The sequence below is a fragment of the Ambystoma mexicanum genome, chromosome 2q, assembly GCF_040938575.1.
Source record: "Ambystoma mexicanum isolate Mex_15411 chromosome 2q, UKY_AmexF1_1, whole genome shotgun sequence".
Lineage (NCBI taxonomy): Eukaryota > Metazoa > Chordata > Amphibia > Caudata > Ambystomatidae > Ambystoma > Ambystoma mexicanum.
The window spans coordinates 1290355632-1290377597 of NC_090924.1; the positions used below are offsets into that span (position 1 = coordinate 1290355632).

At 43.7% G+C, this 21966-nt stretch overlaps 1 protein-coding gene across 3 annotated transcripts in view; it reads left to right on the top strand.

The window, feature by feature from the left end:
- CPNE4 (copine 4) overlaps positions 1–21966 on the top strand; it is a 1706709-nt gene that overhangs the window by 325185 nt on the left and 1359558 nt on the right. For all 3 annotated transcript variants that reach the window (XM_069648719.1, XM_069648721.1, XM_069648720.1), the window contains exon 2: positions 10167–10366. In XM_069648719.1, coding sequence (XP_069504820.1) covers positions 10187–10366 — 180 coding nt within the window. In that variant the 5' untranslated portion in view covers positions 10167–10186. The remainder of the gene's footprint in view (positions 1–10166; positions 10367–21966) is intronic.

Consider the following 21966-nt stretch of genomic DNA (forward strand, 5'->3'; position numbering starts at 1 on the left):
GGTCTTCCTGATTGTTTCTCGAGACTTTTATGGACTTTGGGGAGAACATATATAGTCGGTGAGCATATGGCCCTTGGAACGTGCATCTGTTACTGGATGGGAATACAGTAGAATAACTGGACAAACTCAAGAAGAAGGGAAGTTGCTGCGTTATTAGCAATTATCTAAAACAGAGAGTTTACAATGAACATCAACGGACATATGCTCATTCTCTGCGATTTCCACACAATAAATGATATACTTCTTTATGCGTCAGAATGACATCATGCTACGTGGCAATAGTGAAAAACCTGTCAAGGGTTGGGATTCGTTAATGGACACATCTAGATATACAATCATATAGGAGCTAGGTTTGTTATTGGCTGTCCAATATCAGATGGACAACTCATGACTACCTCTTCACACGTGTCATTTAAGAAAAATCAGTTACACAGTGTTTCATTGGTTTCTCAGCTATAAGGTCCTTCGCTATATGGACTAATACACATGCCATGTCTGGAACATTCAGTTCCATTAGCAGCACATAAGACAAGACCCAGGTGCAAGCAAATAGGATATGAGTCTGAGCCAATTAGTGCAACATCTCTCAACACCCATTCTCTTTGCACTTGGGCTTGCATAGTATGTTTGTCGTGGGAATGCATCGGGAGTGAGGGCACCAGCTATCGTGTCTGGAACTCCAAGTTCAAACCCTATTTCCAGCCTTGACTCACATGACAAGAGACCATGATTTTGTTAATTCTGCAAGTTTTTAAATGTTTTATATGAATAAAGACTTGGCATCCTTTTGTTCTTTCATGCACCTTAACATGAGAGGGTTCATCCGACGCACACACATTCCTGTTCAGCATAGATAGCTGACCTCGACATCTTAGTTCTTGACTTCAGGCCAGACAGCCTCCCAACGCTGCTTCAAGAACCTGCTATTCTACTGCAACACAGCCTTCCATTTCTCTTCATGATTCTTTCGCTTATTTTTTCATGATACCAATGTCCAGTTTCTGTACAATGTCAGCTCCGCCTGCATGCCATTTACTACTTATAGCTTGCCTTTATGATGTTTTGTTCTTTCTTTCACTGCAGCGTATGTACATTATTTATACTTGTGATTTGTGCAGCCTTTTTACCATTTAATGTTCTTCGTTTGCACTTTAAGGTTCACTTGATTTGTTACTTTGTCATCTCTCCTCTAGGATCCATATATTGGGCCTCACTATACGTTTTCCGGTCCAGTAACAACAGTATCGGTAAGCTTGCCGGTACCATTGGCACCGACCGGCAAACAACGTGTTCTGCTCGCAGTTGCCTTTTCGCCCGACAGGTCTGTCCTGGCGGGCGGACCGGCACCCGCGAGCAGACCTACGACGGATGCACAGGCCCCATTCACGAATGGTGCCAGTGCATCCAACCTCACCATTCCCATTGAGTCCAATGGGACTCAAATGGGAATGGGGAGTAATGTTTTCCAACGCCCAGGAATAGGCAATTAGCGGGTCCACTGGGGCAGTAAGGCCATGGTAATTGCCCATTCCCAGGTACCAGAAAAGAGATGATTCTGGCAGTAGCCGTGCCGGTTGCACCGGCAAAGCTACCACCGGTCTCATAATGAGGCCCATTGTCTTCATTCAGTATTTCAGGAGGTTGTGCACACTTTCCTATGACGTCATCAGTCCGTTCTCTTAGCTCTTTCTCATATTCCTTTGGGAATTCCTCATGCAGGCTGTCATCAACTCGAGGATACATTCGATATGGTCATCTTAATGGATACTGTCTTCAAAATACTCGCTGCGGTATTGGTACAATAGCTGGTGTTAGACAGGGCACAGCCTCATGGCTCCAATACAGGGGAGGTAGGGGGTAGGATCTCCTGTGATGTGTACATCTGCTCCTCTACATCGGTATCATAGAATTTTTCATAAAAATAAAACTGCACATCTCATCGTCCAAAAGCCCTTCCATTTTCCAATGATTTAGAAATGTTTTTAAAGTGGTTTCCCTTTCAGCAATGGGATTAGTTGCTATTGCACCATAACAAGCAAGATCCTTCAATTGTCTATTGGCCTCATTAATATATACACACATATATATATGCCAAGTTGTAATATCAAAGCTAGAAAATAAAATATAATTCATCAGTTGCAACAGTAGACCTTTAGTCTATTTTGTTTAGTGATTGATATGCATCATAATAACACACGTTTTAATTGTATGTTTATCTTAATTAAATACATATATTGTGTCTTATTCCGAGTTTGTTGGTAATTCAGTAGTAATTCCGCTGAATCAACTCCAAAATCGGTTAAGGTTACAGCTACTTGGTCCTGTAGGTTTACCACGGGATTACACGTGGCGGGAGGGCAGTGTTAGTTGCCATTTTTGGAGAACATAGGACTCCATGGGATTTTTGGAGTAATTACCGCAAGCAGTAATTCTGCTGATTTTTGGAGGAAAAGTGGAAGGAATTTGTCAGAGCGGCAAAACGTTGCAGTAATTCCGTTACCACGAAAACAGAATCTCTCCAAACATACAATGCAAGGTGCAGCACAGCCAACCTAAGTATAAGAAAGAGGGAGTTATGCACCTCAATAATGGACCAATCATTACTGACTTCAATTTTGAGTGAAGTTGCCTGAATGCATGGCCTCTGGCCATGCCCATTACCCTAAAATGTATATATTGGCATTTGAGAACAGGGACCTCCACCATTCAACTGTTGTAAGGAACTCCAGTGGGCTAAAAAAAAAATCCCTTTGTATTCTGTATAACCCCTTTCCCTTTTCTTTTCGAATGTGTATTTGCAAAACATTAATCCTTTTATCAAGGGACATCACTTTTGAGTCCTTGGTTCCATTTTAAAAGCTAATGCATTATGGGGTTGCAGGCTCACTTTAATTGAACATATTGGGCCCGATTCATGGACATTGTTGCACGGCTCATGTTGACTTTGCACTGCTGAAAATTGACTTTGCACTGCCAACACAAACCCTGATTCATGGAATTGTGCAAAATGTACTGTTGCAATGCAAAGCCCAGGCAAAGTCATTTGTACTGCAAAAATCACTATGCGCTGACTTTGCCCGGACTTTGCACTGAAGAAATACACTTTGCACAGTTCCATGAATCAGGGTTTGTGTCGGCAGTGCAAAGTCACTTTTCAGCAGTGCAAATTCACTTTGACCCGGGCAAATATTCCTTGAATTGGGCCCGTACCTGTTAACAACTATTTGCATGATGAAAGCATAGTAATGGGAAAATGGTGTCCCGCTAATTTGGAGCAACATAGGCATCCAAAACGTGATACTTTCTTTCTTTGTTATCTGGTTGACATGGAGCAGCGAGGAGAGCTACCACCTGGCATATGAGGGCAGGGCTGGTGTCCAGATAAAGTACCAAATTCAAAAGGATCGAATGCCAAAGGTGAGAGTCAATTTGACCTAAAACAAAAGGGGCAATTTTATATATTTTTATTGGGGCTCCGTTTTGGAAAAAAAAGTGGTTTTTATCCCAAAAAAGGGAGTTTGGGGGGAACCCCCCCAAAAAAAAAAAATTACAAAAAATAAATAAAATTCGACCCTTTGGTTTTCGGTCCTTTTGATTCCACCCTTTGGTCATTCGATCCTTTGCATTCGAAACTTTGACTAGAACCGGCAGGGCCATGTCATTTCCCCCAGCTGGCATTGCCCAGTTTATCCAGTCATAAACCATGGGCTATTCGTTAGATCACCAGGTCCTGATAAGTGGTTCTCCTGCTATGCTCCACCCTAAAAATGGACAATCCTCAATGTTGTGCAATATTGAATTACAAAACACACACCCAAGAACAATTAATCACAGCATCACTTATAGATTCTATATTTCCCCTGCCGGCACATCATCCATCACACACTAACTTACCTCTGACCAATAACAATAGGCATGGGGATTTAAAGTGTAAATTCCAATCACCGGGAAGGGAAGAAAGGTACACACCACATGCACACACACATGCGCGTGCTCATGCTCACTCACATGCACACACACACACACACACACACCCACCAATTACTTTACCTCCCTAACACACACTAAACTAACGGACTGTTATCTCCACAATCCCGCTCCCTCGATTCCACATCTGGTCCCAGGCATTTGGTTCAAAAGAAAGGCCTCTGCTCGAGTAAAGCAGCCCACCTGAGCTCCTACTTGCATTAAGGTACCCCCTGTATCCCCAACCCCCTTCCTCCTTCCCAGATCCCTCCGCCTGTATGAAAAAGGCCCCCGGGGCCCGGTTACACCAACGTGCAGTACTTTCCTGCCATCAGACATTTGACCCACACACCCAAGCAGTGCAGTGACAGGGGGTCTCATTATGAGTCCGGCGGTAGCTGTGCCAGTAAATACCGGCACAGCTGCCGCCGGAGTCATTTTTTTTCCAGTGCCCGGTAATGGGTAATTCTGGGGCAATACAGCCATGGCGGACCCGGTAATTGCACATTGCCTGGCGCCAGAAAATATGACTCCCCATTCCCATTTGAGTCCCATTGGGAAAGGGGAGGACGGTAGCACCGGCACCATTCAGAATGGTGCCGGTGCTACCGTCAAGGTCTGCGGGCGGGTGCTGTTCTGCAGGCAGGATGGCACCCGCCCGCAGTGCTCGTAGTTTGCTGGTCCAAAAAAAAAGGGTACCGGCAAGCTTACTGGTACCGTTGATTCCAGACCGGCAAGCTTGTAATGAGCCCCAGGATGTCTTACCCACCAACCCCCTGGTCTTATAAGGGTCAGCTTACTGACCCTTTTTAAGTGCTCTAATGAACGGCCAAATGAACAGTACTGAATTTAGGGTGGAGTCTGGCCGTCCTGAATTAAAACCTTTGTATTTGGACAGAACACAGATATTAGAAACCAACTCCTAAATTGCTGAGGGATCCTGTTGCGAAGCACTGATCATTCTGGCTCGTCAATTAAATACTTTGTGAAATAATTTTTGCTAGATTTTAAAAGTTATTTAAACAAAAACAAAACAGACCACATTGCAATTTGTCTTCTATTCAGTAAAACACAGTCTGCAGCAAATGGTTTGTTCTTGCCTTTTATCTGGCAACTGTTTTTCCGTGAACATTTGATGAGGAAACCACAGCGGGCAGGGCCTGTGATGACACTGATTCAGATCATAGAGGGATTTATTTTGATGAAAGATGAAAATTGGACGGTTGCAAACAAGGCTGTATTAAGTGAGATGTATTATCAATCCATTCAAGTCGGCACATTACGAGAAATTAAAACTATAAAAATAAACCTATATATGCATACAATTCTCTTAGGATGTTTGTTCACTGGGAACTAAGCATGTGCACAGCCATAGCCATCTTGAGAGCCAGCCTTCAACTCCCCAGAGAGTCACTGATGTAGAAGCCTTCCCATCCTTCCTATCCTCCTACAAATACTTTATGTTAGGGGCAGAGTTGGGAAAAATTAAATGAGCCCCAAGCCCAATGTGCATTATGTACTCAGTCAATCAAGCATGCAACCCTTTTATCACAGACATATTTGTTAAATACGAAGATCTGTGTTCATTCCTAGGTTCCCAAAATACGATTTGATGTTATGCAAAGCAGGTTGAAACCCTCACTGATGTTATTTGTACTGTCAACGGATAAAGGAGTCATCAGCCAATTGTTTTAAAAAGAGTGGACAAGGAAAGTTGATTCCAAACACATGAAGGTTAGAGGCAGCACAACATCCCACCCCACTACCCAGGCCAACCCAACCCTATCCTCCAGCTGATTTTACATTAAAACCCCTACACGCTAATTTGCATAACTTCCATTTTCGCTTTCTCCACCTCCCCAGGAACAATTAACTCTTTCACATTCAATGGTAGTCCTTTGTCAGTTCTAATTATCAAATGGCCTTTCAGTTCCAGTTCAACTCGTCAATGATTATGACATCCGGTCCCGTCCTCCTCAGATGAGGGGCATTGGTTCAGACCCCGTGAAATACTTATGCTGACAGTCAAATGCCCATTTTCGGGACCAATTATTGCCAGCAAAATCCAAAGATGGCAGCTGTGTGGCCTTCACCCAGTCTCCTCAGGTACTTTCAACAGTGCTGATCCTTTCATTCTGTCCGACACGTATCTGCGCATGTCTCTAAACAAGTATTGCCAAGTGCCAGTGGTATAAAGGAATAGACAGCGAGGGAGGTGAGGGGCACTAGAAATAGCAGATCACTGCGTTTGATCTTTAGTTAGGAGTAAGTGCCCTGCTGCTAGTGATGGGGCTCCCATGAGAAAGTTCCCTTCTTTCTCTACGTGGTATGCTTGCAAAAGAGAGAGTTTGAGGCCTTTCAAATGAGGGCAGGGTTGCTGATTAAATCAATTTGAGATATTTATGAACAATAGATTCAATCCAATTTGTTAGTGCTATGTACATTGTGAGTTTGTCAGCCGAGACGTGTTTCGAACCTCAGGGGTATTTCTCAAGGTGTGGAGTATAATAATGCAGTAATTGCTGGGGCATGGGGGATTCAAGTCTGATATAATTTCAAGTGTTCTTGCCCCAGTGTACTAAATATGCCCAATGTATCCTGATTGAGACTGATGTACAATTGTCAAAGTTGATGCCTTAGGTGGTGGGTTAGTACATAGTTAGCTGCTTAGGAGGGCTGTGAGCCCAGATGGGCTTGTGGTGTTCCTAATATGGTCACAGTGATCTTTCGATAAAAGGAATACCCTAATTCTAAACTGTGTTGGGATGGTCAGGAAGAGTCACAATAATTACAAAGGGCTCCTGATGCACGCACCATATTGATGACTGGGTATGGCAGCGAGGTGGGCGCCATGTTGCAATTTCATGGATATCAAAGTGCTAGACATTGATACATATTAGCTTGCATGCATGCAGAAAGATAAAGTATTAAATCCACCAAATGCAAAAACATACATACACCCTATTATAAATGGATGGGGAATTAATGAATCTCGATATAGTGGCCTTTTCACAATTAATATAAATGCGGTAGCTGGGGCACTTTTGCAAAATGCACTTTTGACTTTTTAAACTGTCTTTGTCATGTTTTCAGACTGCATAGGATAGGTGAATGAGTAACTTTTCAACCTTCAACCTTCGCAGACAGCAGCTGCAGAAATATCATTGAGTTTGTATGGTCTGAAAAGTCCCCTATATAGTAGATGTAATCTCCTGCTGCTTGAGAGCTTGACAGGAGGAGTTTCGTTATTTATTTTGGTCAGTGGTAAAATGAGGGGTAAGCTAGAGCCTAAAGCTATTTAGGAGTTTCAATTGTGCAAGGAAGTGGGAGTTTTTGTAGATTGCTAGGTTTCAATAGAACAGTGACCTGGGAAATGAAATAGCATCACAAACAAAGAGAAATCGTATACCCAGCCTCCTCAAATAGCTGAGAATGTCCGTGCAATGTCCGTGAGAATGTCTTGCAAATCAAGAGTTACGGTTTAAATGGCTTAGGCCAGTTATTGCTAGTAGCAAATTATGTTTTCATTATCGATGTTTAACCATGTGTTGACCTACTATGGACAAATCATAAGAAGAGGTGTGTTATGAATATAATCTGAAAATAATTATTTAGATAAAGCTGACCAATCAAAATGTAGGAATTGGGAAAAGGTGGGATTGTCCTATCATGTTTTGAGGGTGGCCTGCAATAACGTATTTTAGGAGTGTTTTAACTGTTGCAAAACTATATAAAAGATGTAAAGTGATGTGTTTTGTTGAGACTTGGGTTAGTCTGGTCCTGCAACACCATCTAACTGCTCCCTGGAAAATTGGAAAATAAACTTTCTTTATGTACAACCATGTGCTCACTTCTTAAGTGGTGGGCCTGCTTGGGTTAAGGTGATTAGATGTCCATCTGCACAAGTGGCCGCTGCAAAAGAAATTCTAATACCCAAGCTCAACATAGAAACAAACATCCCCTTGCCATCTTAAAACAGAGAGCCATAATGTATGATTTCGGGTCTTCCTCTATCACATTAATTCTTCCCACCTCTGTGTTTTAGTACACACAGAGCAAATTACATCATAGTCATCAGTTATCATAGCCTGGGGTCGCCTTACGCTTACAGTACCCATCTCATGGTGAGAGGATTTTTCAAATTAGTATAATAGATGTGTACCAGACTGTCCATTTAGGACTGACAACCTACCAAAAATAATGTTATGGCTATTATATAATTTTTAATGTGCTTTGCTCAGTAAGACAAGTGTAAGTTGTTTTTATGACTAACATATATACTTAAAATGATAACTAGACAACACCATTGTAACATATTAAACGGAGGCAGTTCACAATGTAAGAACATTTACATTTTATTTGTTTTTTCAAATGCTTTATTTGCAAAAATACATACTCCTCACCCCTGAAGGTAGCGTACTATTTTCTTGCTTTGGTCACGCATCTGTCAGCAACGGCTGGGTTGCTCTAGCACACATGCACTTGACAACATGCTTCTAACCCACACAGAAATAAACAGACATGAAATATGAGTTAACCGGTAAGCCTTCGGTGCTACCGGTGGCCTACCGGCAACCTCGGCTTGCTGTTCTGCCGCCGATATTCCAGTAATACCGGGATATTATGGGCAGCTGAGGAACGGTAAGTTTCCATTCCTGTGGAGTCCTATGGCACTCCACAGGAATGGGAATACTGAAGCACTGACATTGTTAGTACAAGTGCCGGTGATTCAGTTAAAAGTCTTACGGTAGGGGGGTGGACTAATGGCAGGTCAGGCCTGCTGGTAGTTCACCGCCCCTAGCAGCATATTTGTAGTTTGCTTGTCTGGAAAAGGTGGCGGTAATGTTGTTACCAGCACCTTATTTCCAGACTGGCAAACTTATAATGAGGGCCGTGGAGTAAGACAGAGAGAGGCAAAGATGGAGCAAGAGACAGAGAGAGAGAGGGAGACTGGAGAGCGAGGGAGTGCATAGAGAATGAGAGATGGGGGTCATTATATATTTGCCGGTATCCCGCCTGTAATTCCAGTAGGTTACTGGCAAATGGTATTACCGCTCCCGCTGCCTGACATGCCAGAATTACCCTCCTATTACAGGTGGTGGAAATACCATTACATTCCCTTTCCATGGAGTCCCACAGGACTGCATGGGGGGATTGCTGATATTACCTGCACCGATAATGCCGGTACTTGTATTACCAACTGTTTTGTGCCAGTGGGGGCCTGATTTACCTCCAGCTTTTGACATTGTGAAGTGTGTGGGTGGTTTCAGACCTTACACTTGTTGAGTAGGGCAATGCTAATACCTGCCTCAGTCACTCCACATGTACCCTCTTCTAGGCTGGCCCAGGTCCATTCACCAGGACAGTGGTCCCTCAGTGGTCCATCCTAGTCCTTCGTCTTTAGGCTTCGGACTTGCGTTTCCCTGTCTTCAGCCATTTTGCCTATTCTAGTTTGCGGTGTGCCTACACGATCTGGCACCTGTCCCTTGTGCCTCTCTGCAATGTTTATTGTTATGCTCTGATGGGGCTTTGGGTTCTTGTGATTGTTTTGTTTCTTGCGGGTTCCCGCATGTCCCCTCCTTGCACTTTCTCCCCTCCCTTCTCCCTCAGCACTTGCCTGACCCCCTGAATCTCAGCTTTCACCCTTCCCCAATTGTGCTGCTTTGAAATGACAGTGTCTTACAGGTGGTGCCTTATAATATAAAATAAATATCCGTTGTAATGTATACCTCCGCCTATATTTCGGTATGTGGCTGTATTTCCCCCGTTTTGTAACGTTATGTAATGTATTATTTGTCTTGACGTTGTTGTAAGAGTTGGAGAACAGTGACTTTTACTTGCATCTTATCAACTGCGTTTTAAAGTTTGATTGTGGTTTAGAATCATGTTGGGAATTTAAAATAAGTGTAGTACATTGTACACTGTATTTTACATACATTTTAGAGGTTAGACTATGTGAACATGATGAACTAAATTGAATTGCACACCAATATTGTAGAAATTGATTGAATTTGACTGGAAATATTGGTATGATATCATGTAATACATTTTATGCTGTCTGCAAAGGTTATTTGACCCATACACAAATAAATAAATAATAGTAAAATAAATATCTGGCAGGGCAACTCATTTAAAGCCACACGTGGTAATTGCCCCATCCCCAGCATTGTTTTCTGAAGACATTTCATCTCTTTCTGCAGGAGGCGTGTCCTGAACCAACATGCAGAAAATGAGCAACATCTATGAGTCCGCGGCCAACACATTGGGCCTCTTCAACAGCCCCTGCCTGGCCAAGGTGGAGTTACGAGTGTCCTGCAAAGGGATATCAGACAGAGATGCCCTTTCCAAGCCCGATCCCTGCGTCATCATCAAAATGCAGTCCCATGGCCAGTGGTTTGAGGTAAGTGTACCAGACCTTCAGATTCTGGGCATCAGTAGCCAGACAGAGAAATTGAAGCAGTAGGGGAATTGCTTTGAGGGCCTGCTTGTGCGTACCCATGGCCTCTTGAGGTGAGGTTCTGGATTTGATTAGCCAATCAAACATATTGGACAGTTAGAGAATTGCTGTGAGGGCCTGCTTGTGCATACCCTATGCCCTCTTGAGGTGAGGTTCCGGGCCAATCAAACATATTGAACAGTAGGGGAATTGCTGTGAGGGCCTGCTTGTGTGTAACCATGGCCGCTTGAGGTCAGGCTCTGGGATTGATTAGCCAATCAAACATATTGAACAGTAGAGAATTGCTGTGAGGGCCTGCTTGTGTGTAACCATGGCCGCTTGAGGTCAGGCTCTGGGATTGATTAGCCAATCAAACATATTGAACAGTAGAGAATTGCTGTGAGGGCCTGCTTGTGCATACCCATGCCCTCTTGAGGTGAGGTTCTGGGCCAATCAAACATATTGAACAGTGAGAGAATTGCTGTGAGGGCCTGGTTATTGTTTGTTAGTTTGTTTGTTTTATTTATTTATAGTGCACGCCAAACCCAAGGGCAACAGGGCGCAAGGCATACAAATATTTTAAGCTTGGTTACACAGGTAAATACAATATATCAAGAGATAGGGAAGGGGAGATTTACACGAGGTAATAAGTAAACAGTCATAAAGAATAAAATAAACAAAGTAATGTCCAAAAGGGACTAAAGCATAGTAGATGAAGCAATTTACAGAGGAGTGTGAAATACAGAGGTATATTGACAGTCAGGTACATGATTATCATAATACTAGGAATGGCCTCTGTATTTTGGATGTAGCTAGATGAGGCTATAGCATCACATATTAGTTGTCATTGTCTTTCAGCCATTTAGTCATGTTCTGTCTGAATTTGGCAAGGGTTTGGTGTTCTCTTAGGTGGTTGGACAAAGAGTTCCACAATTGAGCTTCCTTAACTGGGAAACTGTGTCCTCCAGTGGTGGCCAGTTTAAAACGTGGTACTAAGAGGCAGTTGGAATTAGCTGATCTCGTCGGTCTCAGGGAAGTTTTTCTAGTAATCCTATCAGTTAGGTATGGCGGTGCTTTATTATTCAGACATTTGTAGGTGAGGGTAGCCATTTTGAGACGGATTTTGTCAAAGTTGGAGAGCCATTTGTATTTTCTCCTGGTACAGGAGATGTGTTCCTTTCTGTTTATTGAAAGTGCTGCTCTCAGAGCATTATTCTGGAGTACTTGGAGAGCATCAAAGTAAAAGCCTAGGGTCTTCACCTCCTTGGCTACTTTGATGTCATTGCCATCGATGGTGAAGTGGGCATAATCCGCGCTAAGTTTGGATAGGTGAGCCGTAGTGCCTAGAATAATAAGCTTTGTTTTATCATCGTTCAGGCATAGTCCATGGGTGGCCATCCATGCCTGAACGATGCTGTAGATTCTATTCACCAGGGCCAGGTCCATAGGATAGTCTCCAGTGAGAAGAAGGAGGATTTGGGTATCATCTGCATAATTTGTGTAGGCGATACCCAAATGGTCCATTTCATCAAAAAGTGGATTAGCAAATACATTATAGAGAGTCGGTGACACACAGGATCCCTGTGGTACACCGCAAGTAATAGGGATAGGGTCTGCTGAAGCCGAGGGTGAGAAGATTCTCATAGTCCTGTTACTTAAGAATTACTCTATCCATATTATGGCTTCCTTTGAGAAATGCGCTGCAGACTCCAGGTGACTGCATAAAACTTTATGAATGACCAAGTCAAATGCAGCCGATAGATCTAGTAGGAGGAGTAATGCAGTATGGCCCTTGTCTCTAAGTTCGTCTATTTGGGCCTTGAGATCAATTAGAGCTGTTTCCGTGCCATGTTGGGGGCGGAAACCAGATTGCCGTGCTCCTAATAGGAGATTAGATTCCAGGAAATTCTGGATTGGAATGTAAGCCACTTTATCTAGGATTTTTAGGAGGAATGGCAGAGTAGTTATAGGTCTATAATTAGTAAGTATAGCTGGGTCAAGGGTTTCTTTTTTAAGAAGTGGTAGTACCCAGGATTCTTTCAAATTGTTGGGAACGGTTCCAGATGTGAATGAGGAATTGATACGTTTGGATATGAATGGCGCAAGTTCTCTGGCCGCGTCCTTGATCAGTTGTGCTGGGCATTGGTCACCCTCGCAGTTGGATGGTTTAAGTCCAAGTATAACCTTCTCTACCTCAATAACAGAGACTTTAGTGAAGCTTATGGGTACCCATGGCCCCTAGAGGTGAGGTTCGGGGATTGATTAGCCAATCAAACATATTGAACAGTAGAAAATTGTTGTGAGGGCCTGCTTGTGCGTACTCATGCCCTGTTGAGGTCAGGTTCTGGGCTTGATTAGCCAATCAAACATATTGAACAGTAGGGGAATTGCTCAGAGGGTCTGATTGCTGGAACTCATGGCCTCCTGATGTGAGGTTCTGGGATTGGTTAGACAGTCAGGCAGGCATATTGAAGCAATAAGAGATGTGCTGTGTGGGCTTGCTTGTGCATACTAATAACCATATGAGGACAAGAGTGGGCTTGGCGACGTCTGTGGATGTGAGCCCCACTGGGCACAAGTCAACCCACCACACCTGTGAAAATGAAAGCGATTTTACTAGATGGCTTCCTTTATGTCTTTAAGGGCATGGAAGTACTTTTGATTTGCTTTGTCTTTCACTGCACTTAGTGCTGACTTGACTGCTTATTGGATGTTTTAAGTACCCACCCCACCGAGGACCCAGAATGCAAGGGCAAGGATATTGCTTTTCCCAGGAGCCCTGTAGCATAGAGGCATATGTACACGTTATTTAGGGCGTGTATTGTGCCGGTGTGTATATACATCCTTAAAGCACTCAGAGATTCAGGTGAAGTTGTATGAAGTTATGTTATGGGATACTTAATATAAGGTCCATGCATGTCAAAAGAGTCAAGCTATTGGCATTGGTAGAAGCTAGAGTAACATTGAATGTGAGCATGTTGCCTGAATTTAGGGAAGAGCCTTGGTTTAAACATGATCCGGAGGTGCACATGGGGTGCTGTGTCTCCCAAGGCTGTAAGAAGGTGTTTCCAAACCGTAGGTGCAGTTACTGCGGGCTTGCGTCCTCCGTTGCACACCCTCCATGACACCGGAACTTCAGGAGGCTGTGGCTAAGAGAAGCTGTGCTGAACAGTCTATCCGCGGATGTAATGCATGTTTAGGGAACTGGCCTGGTCATGCCTTGCTCCGCCATGTCCTACAATGTGCAGACGTGGGCACCATCTGATTGCCAAGCTTTCAGAAAAATCCTCTACTGAAGACATGGTGCATGTCATGAAGACATGTGATGGGCATTATGCAATGCGCACAACATGAACAACACCAGTGTTTGGGGTCTATGTTGGCATGCATACACTTTACCCGCTTCATTACCCATTGTTGTTAATGTGTCATAGGCGAAGAAGGGAGGAGGGGGTGGTACAACACCACAAAGTGTATCTGAGATATCAACACAACATTGTAGGATATTTCTTTTGTGTTCCAGTGTTTCAGTGTTCTAGGTGTTGGCTTTTGTCCCACAAAAAGATGTAAATCTTTATTCCAGAAATGGGTTAATATCCTGTACAGCCTCCACTTACACCCTCATTCTTAGCCCCATTGCTTGACCTTCCGCTGAACCCCACCGCATGGATTGTGAATCAGTGATTGCCACATATACACCGCAATCCGCGGCAAGGAGGATGGCCAGGTGTTCTCCTTCCCTCTCCGCTGACCAGCAAGTTTGTAAAGTGAAAATAAAAACAAATGCCTTTTATTTTCTTTCCTCCCGCTTCAGATAAATCCCTGCCCTCCAAATCCTTCTAGATCCCCTGAGAAAAGATGTGTGAGTGCAATCAGGGCCTGTGCAATGTGTTTCCCTGGGCTTGTGCCAGCTCTGCCAGGGAAGACTGCACAATCATGACAGTACTTCTGCCAGCATAGCTTGCCCCCTGGCCTGCCAGCAGGGTACCCTAATCAGGTGGGGGATCCCCTGGCAGACCCCTTCACAAGAGGCAAATAGCAGATGCTTGGAAAAACACCCAAGGGCTTTTGTTGTGTTTTTTGGCCGCTGTGGCGGTCCACAGAAAGTGGGCTGCCTGTGTTCTAATGCATCTCTCATGGGTGGATCGAACTAAATGTGTCTGCAGAATGCTACCTACATGCAAAATACAGTAGGATCTAAAGTACATGCGTTGACATTAATAGGTATCCAGGAAGGAAGCTCTGGATTCCAGCTGTGATCCACAATGTATGGCTTTTTATAACATCAATTAATAACTTAATAATATTGTGTTCTTATATAGAGCTTCAAGCTAGATGCATTTTGACTTCTAAGCACTTTTACAACAGGTGTTAATATTACCCAATGTAAGGGAACTCAGTGCATCAACCTTCTCAGAAGCGATTGTCAGCTGACCAGCTGTGTGATAAGTTGCTCACCTACAAGTTACTAAAAAGAAAACAGAGCAGTAGTTCTTTAAAGCCTCCGGATCAAGATTAGGCTTTTTCAATAATGGTCTAATATTGCCCGTTTTTAACGAATCAAGGAAGATTCCCTCTTTAACAGAGGGGACTGTGGTGTGAAATGGCGCGCGGAGCACTTTTATGGATAGTCGTTTAGCAATGTTTGCTGGCAATGAGTCATTGGCATAGAAAGTTGGCTTCAGAGTGTTTACGACATTCCGAAAGGAATCCAATGTAGGAAGACAGAAGTTATCCCAAGCTTAATTTGCTATTTCCTCACTGTCACAGGATGAATGCATTTCAGAAAGTGTGTTTCAGTTACAATGAGTTCAGTTGATACTATTAGAGGAAAAAGCTTTTTTAGCTACCTTAATAAGCCTCTAAGTGCATAGATTTCAACTTGGACAAGTCAACTTCAGATGTCGAACCATGCTAAATCTTTTTCTGTTTATGGATGAGGCGTTTATTGACGTTTAACTCAGAAGTGTACCGTGCATTAAATGGTGTGTGCCTAACCTTTTTAGTTTCTAAAGGAGTTGCCTCATAAGGCGTCCTGCAATATTTCATGATAGCTTCCCACCAGGTCATTAGTTGAAAGGGATTTAGTAATCTTGAAACACTGGGTGTAATAGTTCCCCTTGCCTGGTTGATGTTTCTTTCTGCTAGAATGGCGGCAGTGCTCTTTGTCCATTGCTCTATTGTTTGGTGAGGACAGCAGCCTGATCTGCAAAACCAGACCTCAGAGAAGACACTCTGGGATGGAGTAGAGCAGAGGCGTTGCTAGGGGGAAGGAGGGGGTGCTCAGGGGGCTATAGCCCAGGTCTTTTGGTTGTAGCCCCGGATAAAAGCTCAGGGGCTACAACTAAAAGGCTAGCCAGCCCCGAGTCCCGACGGCCCTGACTTTAGTGAAGCCCCGGACCTTTTCCAAACATAGCAACACGCCTGGAGTAGAGCACGGTATGTTCCAGACTGCCTGCTTTATTTACTTTCTACCTGATTATACATGGCTACTCCAATGCATGCTATTGGAGCCTGAACACTCTCCCCAACACTCCCTCCAGGGCTTCCATATTGTGGTTGTCAGAGGTTGGCGAGTAGGCTTGAATTGTGGGATCAGCTGATTTTTGCTGTTTTCCACCTGTCGTTGCCATTGATCTCCCATCGGTTTTGGTCAGTTTTCTTGTGCCCAATCCTCTAGTCTGAATGTCAGGTAGCTTAATACCCGTTGTTTGCAAATTCTGAATATCAAGATTAAATATGTAATATTTTAGGAAGTTCAAGGTCTTGCACCTCTGAGGGCCCGATTCTGCCCTTGTGGAAAAGAAGAAAGTGTTGTTATTGAAATAACGACCCGTTCGGTACTTGACCTCAATTTTCTTCTTGTTGGTTGATCGCAATTACCGTCAATGCTGTTGTTTCTCAGCTGGACAAGACTCATATTCTAAGACCCTGGAGCGGTGACTGAGGCATAAAAACACGCATACAACGTGTATGCATTGCTTTACGCCTCAAATACTACATCGGGGCTTTTTCATGTCTTTTGCTAGCAGAGGTGAGTCACGGATTGGAATTGCTGTTCCCGCCACACAAAAAAACAAAGACATGCATTTACGCCTGCAGGATATTTCCATGCTGGCGCACATGCTTTGGGTTCCATTGGAATCCGCCTGCATTTTACACCTGCTAAAAGCAGGCATATTCCATAGGAATTCGTTTTAAATGCCATCTGCATTTAGGAATGACAGGCAACATGGCTACTGTTTGCACTCCGAAGTGCAAAAGTGAGCGCCAAGGTAGTTAGGCCTCCTTTCACATTTTCTTTGACACTGAGCAGCACAAATGATGAACATTGCATTCAGGGGACCTTTTTGCACTTAAGTGCAGATGTTGCACAGGTGTGTCAAATGTCCAATACCTTTCTACGCTTTTCATCACTTATGGGGGCTTTCATAGCTTTTTGTGTAGGGAAAACATGTGCAGAATAAAGGTGGACCAGTTGGTGGTGGAGAGGGCGTATGAGGGCTTCCACACTTTCATCTGCCTTGCACCACAAACAAATGGTCATGCAGACTAAAGGGGCAGCATCAACATGGAGCATGCATGAAATTTGAAAATCTGTGAGAAAGACTGCACCGATGGCACTTTGGAGAGAAGCGGTGCAGACAGATTTGTAGATTGTAGTTTGTAGTGTCTCAAGCTTAAGCCCTAGCAGTTCAGGCTGGACTGCCCCTTGTGGCATGAGATCAAGCCTGATTTGCATATGGTCTTTCCCCTTTCTGTATTGGCTTGGCAGGTGAAGAACGATGGTCTGGAGGGTTGCCCAGAGCAATGCCAGATGTCAAGATTAACTCTAAACCTTCCAGCCAACACCTCTTGTCTTTTGCTAGTTTTGTGATTGGCAGTGCGAGAAACAATTGGTAGTCACAGCCATGGTAGTTGAGGGAGCTTGTATCCACTCGTGTATGATAGAGATCGGACCTTTAAATGCTCGTCGTGCACTACTTTTTTAGAGCTAGATTAATACATTTTACTGCTACATAAAAAATGTAAAGCCACGCTCCTTTTAAAGGATACACTCTAATCCGTGCAGTGAGGAATTTAAAAATTGACATAAATATTAAAGAGTGGCGTCAATTAAATGAAAATGTTAAATGTTAAAGGTATTTGTACCGCGCACCGTCACCAATGGAGTTGGTCCCCAGGCGCTCTGGGTTAGTAAGGTGAAGAGGGAGTAGGATAGTGAGAGTGAGATGAGTGGTGTTCTATTGGCAGCTTCAACTCGGTATAGACCGAGTGCTGAGCTTTGGTGCGAGCATTGGATCGGTGTCAGTCCGTAAGTGCTGTTGGTGCGGCTTATGTGTTGTTGCAGTGTTGTGAAATGCATGTGACTTGTTGTGCGAGAGATGGTTGTGTGAGTTTTTTGAGTGAGATAAGTATGCAGAGAGTTTGAGCTTACATTGGTTAGTGGGTTACCTGACATTTAACATGCTAACATTCACAGTTCTGTCTAAGTGTGGCACTTGCTAACCTTCACAATCCCACCCAGATGCGATGCAGGCCAATGTCCACAACTCCATCCAAGTGTGGGCATGCCAGCACTTACGATCTTAACTAGATGCAATGCAGGCTGATGTTCACAACTCTATCAAAGTGTGGGCGTGCTAACAATCACAATCTTATCTAGATGCGATGCAGGCCAATGTCCACAATTCTGAGTGTGGAACATGCCAACAATTAAGTTTCACATAAGTGCGGGCATGCCAACATTCACAATCCTATCTAGATGCGACGCAGGCCAATGTTCACAACTCTATCTAGGCGTGGGCATGCCAACATTCACAATCTTGTTTAGATGTCGCTCAGGCTAATGTTCACAATTCTATCTAAGTGTGGACATGCTAACATTCACAATCTTATCTAGATGAAACGCAAGCTGATGTTCACAATTCTATCTAGGAGTGGGCATGCTAACATTCACAATCTTATCTAGATGTGATGAGGCTAATGTTCAAAATTATGTGTAGTATAGTGACCTCTTAGCATCACTGATGTTGTGGCTGAGATCACAGTTTTAGAGGCCAGCTCTTGAGTTCATTAAAAACCTCCTGAGCGTGCCATTAGGGTAATCTTACAACTTTGACACACTTATTTCAAATAAAGGCTCTTGCTTTCAGAGCATATTTACATACGAATGGACTGTCCGCTGTTTGTGAAAGCGCGAGCCGGAGCGGAATCATACACAGTGTGAATATTAAGCCATTCAAATGAGAAGGGATAATACAAACTGCTGCATTACTCGCCAGTGGTACGGCAAACTCTACGTCAACAAGGACATAATAATCGCCCAAAGACACACGCTGTGAAATTATGATAGTCCTGGCAAGCACACTGTCTGGCAGGACAACTAGATTATCACCTGCTTATGTCCTGCCAATGGTAGCAGCTCATTCAGGGTTCTGAATAAGGAAGAGGAGCAATGCGTTGAACACTGATGCGCCGTCGTAAGCGGTGTGTCGATTGTTTTTAGTGGGTGATAGGGTAAGAGTTTTTAACTTGCCCGCATTTCTGATAAGTTACATCATGCAGTTCCTAACTACTACTGAAGGCCTCCTGCACACAGATGGGACGAAAGAAGTGTTGAAACTTGAATATTTTAAGGATCTCAATAACATTGTTTTGAGGCCCGCTATCTAGGGGTGGAAAAGTCAGAGCTTAGGACGCAAAGCAGGAAAGGCGTATCTCTAAAGGGAGTCTATGAGAGGCTGATCTCAAGTTGTCTATTAGACCCTGATCACAAAGGGCCAAGGAAGGTCAGATCGCAAGGGGTCTATGAAAGGCCAAGCTCAGGGGATCACGGAGAGGCCTGTCTTAAAGCATGCCTGAGCGGTTGATCGAAAGGGTTCTAAGAGAGGCACATCTCATGTGGTCTATGAGAGGAACATCCTAAGGGTTTGATCATTGGCCAAATTGGAAGGGTCCATGAGGTGCCGATCTCAAGATGTCTATGAGGAGCTGTTTGCAAGCACTCTACGAAAAACTAATTTAGGGTTCTGTAAAAGAGGTTAGCCTGAAGCACTCAATGGGAGGCCGACTGACCTCAAGAGGTCTATGGGAGTTCAATGTACTTATTGAGATAAGACTTCGATCACAAGGCTCCAATGAAAGACAAAGGGGCTTATGAAAGGGTAATCTCAAGGGTTCTAAAAGATGCCATCCAATGCGCCCATTGAAGTGAATATGGTAAAAGGTCTTTGAAATGCTGACAACAAGGGGCCAATGAAGGACAAATCTCAAGTGGTTTATGAGAGGCCATTTTCAAGAAGACAATGAGAAGACACTCGTAGAGGGCCTATGAGAGGTTCAACTAACATGTCCCAATGAGCGGCACACCGCATGCGGGTTATGAGAGGCAGGTCTCAAGGCATTGATGAAAAGTCACTTTCTAAGGGTGTGTGATAGGCTGCTCTCAAGTGGTCTCTGAATTTTTGTTTGCAAGGTATATAATCATGAGGTCTCTGAAAGGCTGATTCAAGTGTTCAGTCAGAGAGACCGGTCTCCAGCCATCTATCAGAGGCCAATCTCAATGGTCCATAAGAGTCTGATGTCCAGTAGTCATTGAAAGACAGATCTCAAGGGGTCTATCAGAGGCCAATCTGAAGGGGTCTATGAGGCACCAATCACAAGGGGCCCATGAAGGATAGATGTGAAGGGTTAATGAGATGTCAATCTCAAGGGTTCTATAAGACTTTGATTACAAGGGGGAAATGAGGACAGCTCTCGACAGCTCTATACGATTCCCATCTCAAGGGTGCATCGGAGGGCAGCTCTCAACAGGCCAATGAGATATACCAAGGGGTCTATGAGGGATTAGTCTCAGAGTATCTAGAGGCATGGGCTGAGGTTCTATCAGTGATATGAATTAGGGTGTTGGACTTCGTACATTCATGAAGAGGATGGGGGCCTTGAATCTAATATGGGCCAAGACGGACAACCATTCTACTTCTCGGCATTTAGAGAAAGCATAATCTCGCCTTTTTAGCTCTCAAGATACATTGATTGAGTCCATCTGCTGCTCATAAATGTAAATAATATGTACATTAAGTCATTCTGCGACTAGTCAGAAGAAGTATTGATTTGGGGCCAAGACATTTCTTAACTTTCTCACCCAAGCTTTTGCCCAAATCACTAAAGATTGACATTTTATGCTAGAGTTTCCAACATTCACTACATAATGCCCTTTTAAAGCTATCACTATGTGCTCGCTCCACTTTTATTTTTCATTGTTTCATGATATTTCTGGAAATATTGTATCTTGCATCCCTTTACAATATTGTATTCATGTTTACATCACATAATAACTAAATAGTATTACAACATGATACCCAAGCAGGTGTATGTGTAGAAACGCTGGCTCCTTTTAAGAAGCCTATGTAAGCCACAATAAACTGAGTGTATAGGACTGGGAAATAGGATAGAACATATAGGATATAGGATACAGGATAAACCATATCACACCACATGTTTGCATGCACTTTCATACAATAGCCACATACAGTGACAGTGTGAAAACACCATTACTGGCCAGTTGGAGTACAAGGGGGAGCAGGGTCTTTCAAGTGTTATACACAACAATGTACTCCATCTGTGCCAGTCATAAACATGACAGTGGCGGAGTGTGAAGTGTGTAACTCCTTAACTTCTATGTTGGTAGAATGGGGTGAGGGAGAGCTGTACTTTTCAGGAGATGTGAGTCAGCAGCCGAAGCCTCCAAGCAACACTAGTATCATTTGGACAGAATAAAAGAAACGTTCAGGCAAATCTCTACATCAAAACATACACTTTGCCTAAACACAGGAAACTAATAAAAACACTAGGACTCCATCCATGCATGGCATGTACACAGATGATACAGGCTAGAGATATAGAGTCTGATTCACAGAGCATTTTCCTATGGGATTGCACCATTATAAAAAAAGTGTCTGTGACGAGGCGCCTACACTGCACGCTGTAAGCATTATAATGCAGTAAAATAATGGCGAAAATTGTCAAAGCCCAAAAGAAAATCGGATTCTTTTCAAATGAGAGTAAGGTAGGTAGGAAACTGGGCCTAACCATTCTCTAGTGCCCAAGGTAAAAAGCAGGTGGTTATGGCATTTAAAAGAGCTTGCCCTTGCATTGGAAGTGGAAGATTCTATCCAGAAAATGGCATCTTGATGTGGCAGGCAGCGGGCTCATAGAGGTCCGCCAGCTGCGTGGAGCATCGTGCGGAACAGCCAGGGCTCTGAATGTGCCTTTCAGATTCCTCTTTGAGATAGAGGGCCTGATTCATGGAAGTTTTTTTATAATGGCGCAATCCAATAGGAAAACGTTCCATGAATCAGGCCCAAAGTGCCTATGCTCCGTAATTGCCTGTGCCAGGAGTAATGGTTTTGGACTGACAAAACAATATGGGCTCACGTTCAAATTCTTTCCCAGCTAGGGATGGGTTCCAAATGATCACTGTCACTTTAACAAGTGTTGGCTTGTTTGCTGTCATTCCCAGAGTTCTGAGGCTGTAGGGAATCCGGCCGGGATGGCAAGGA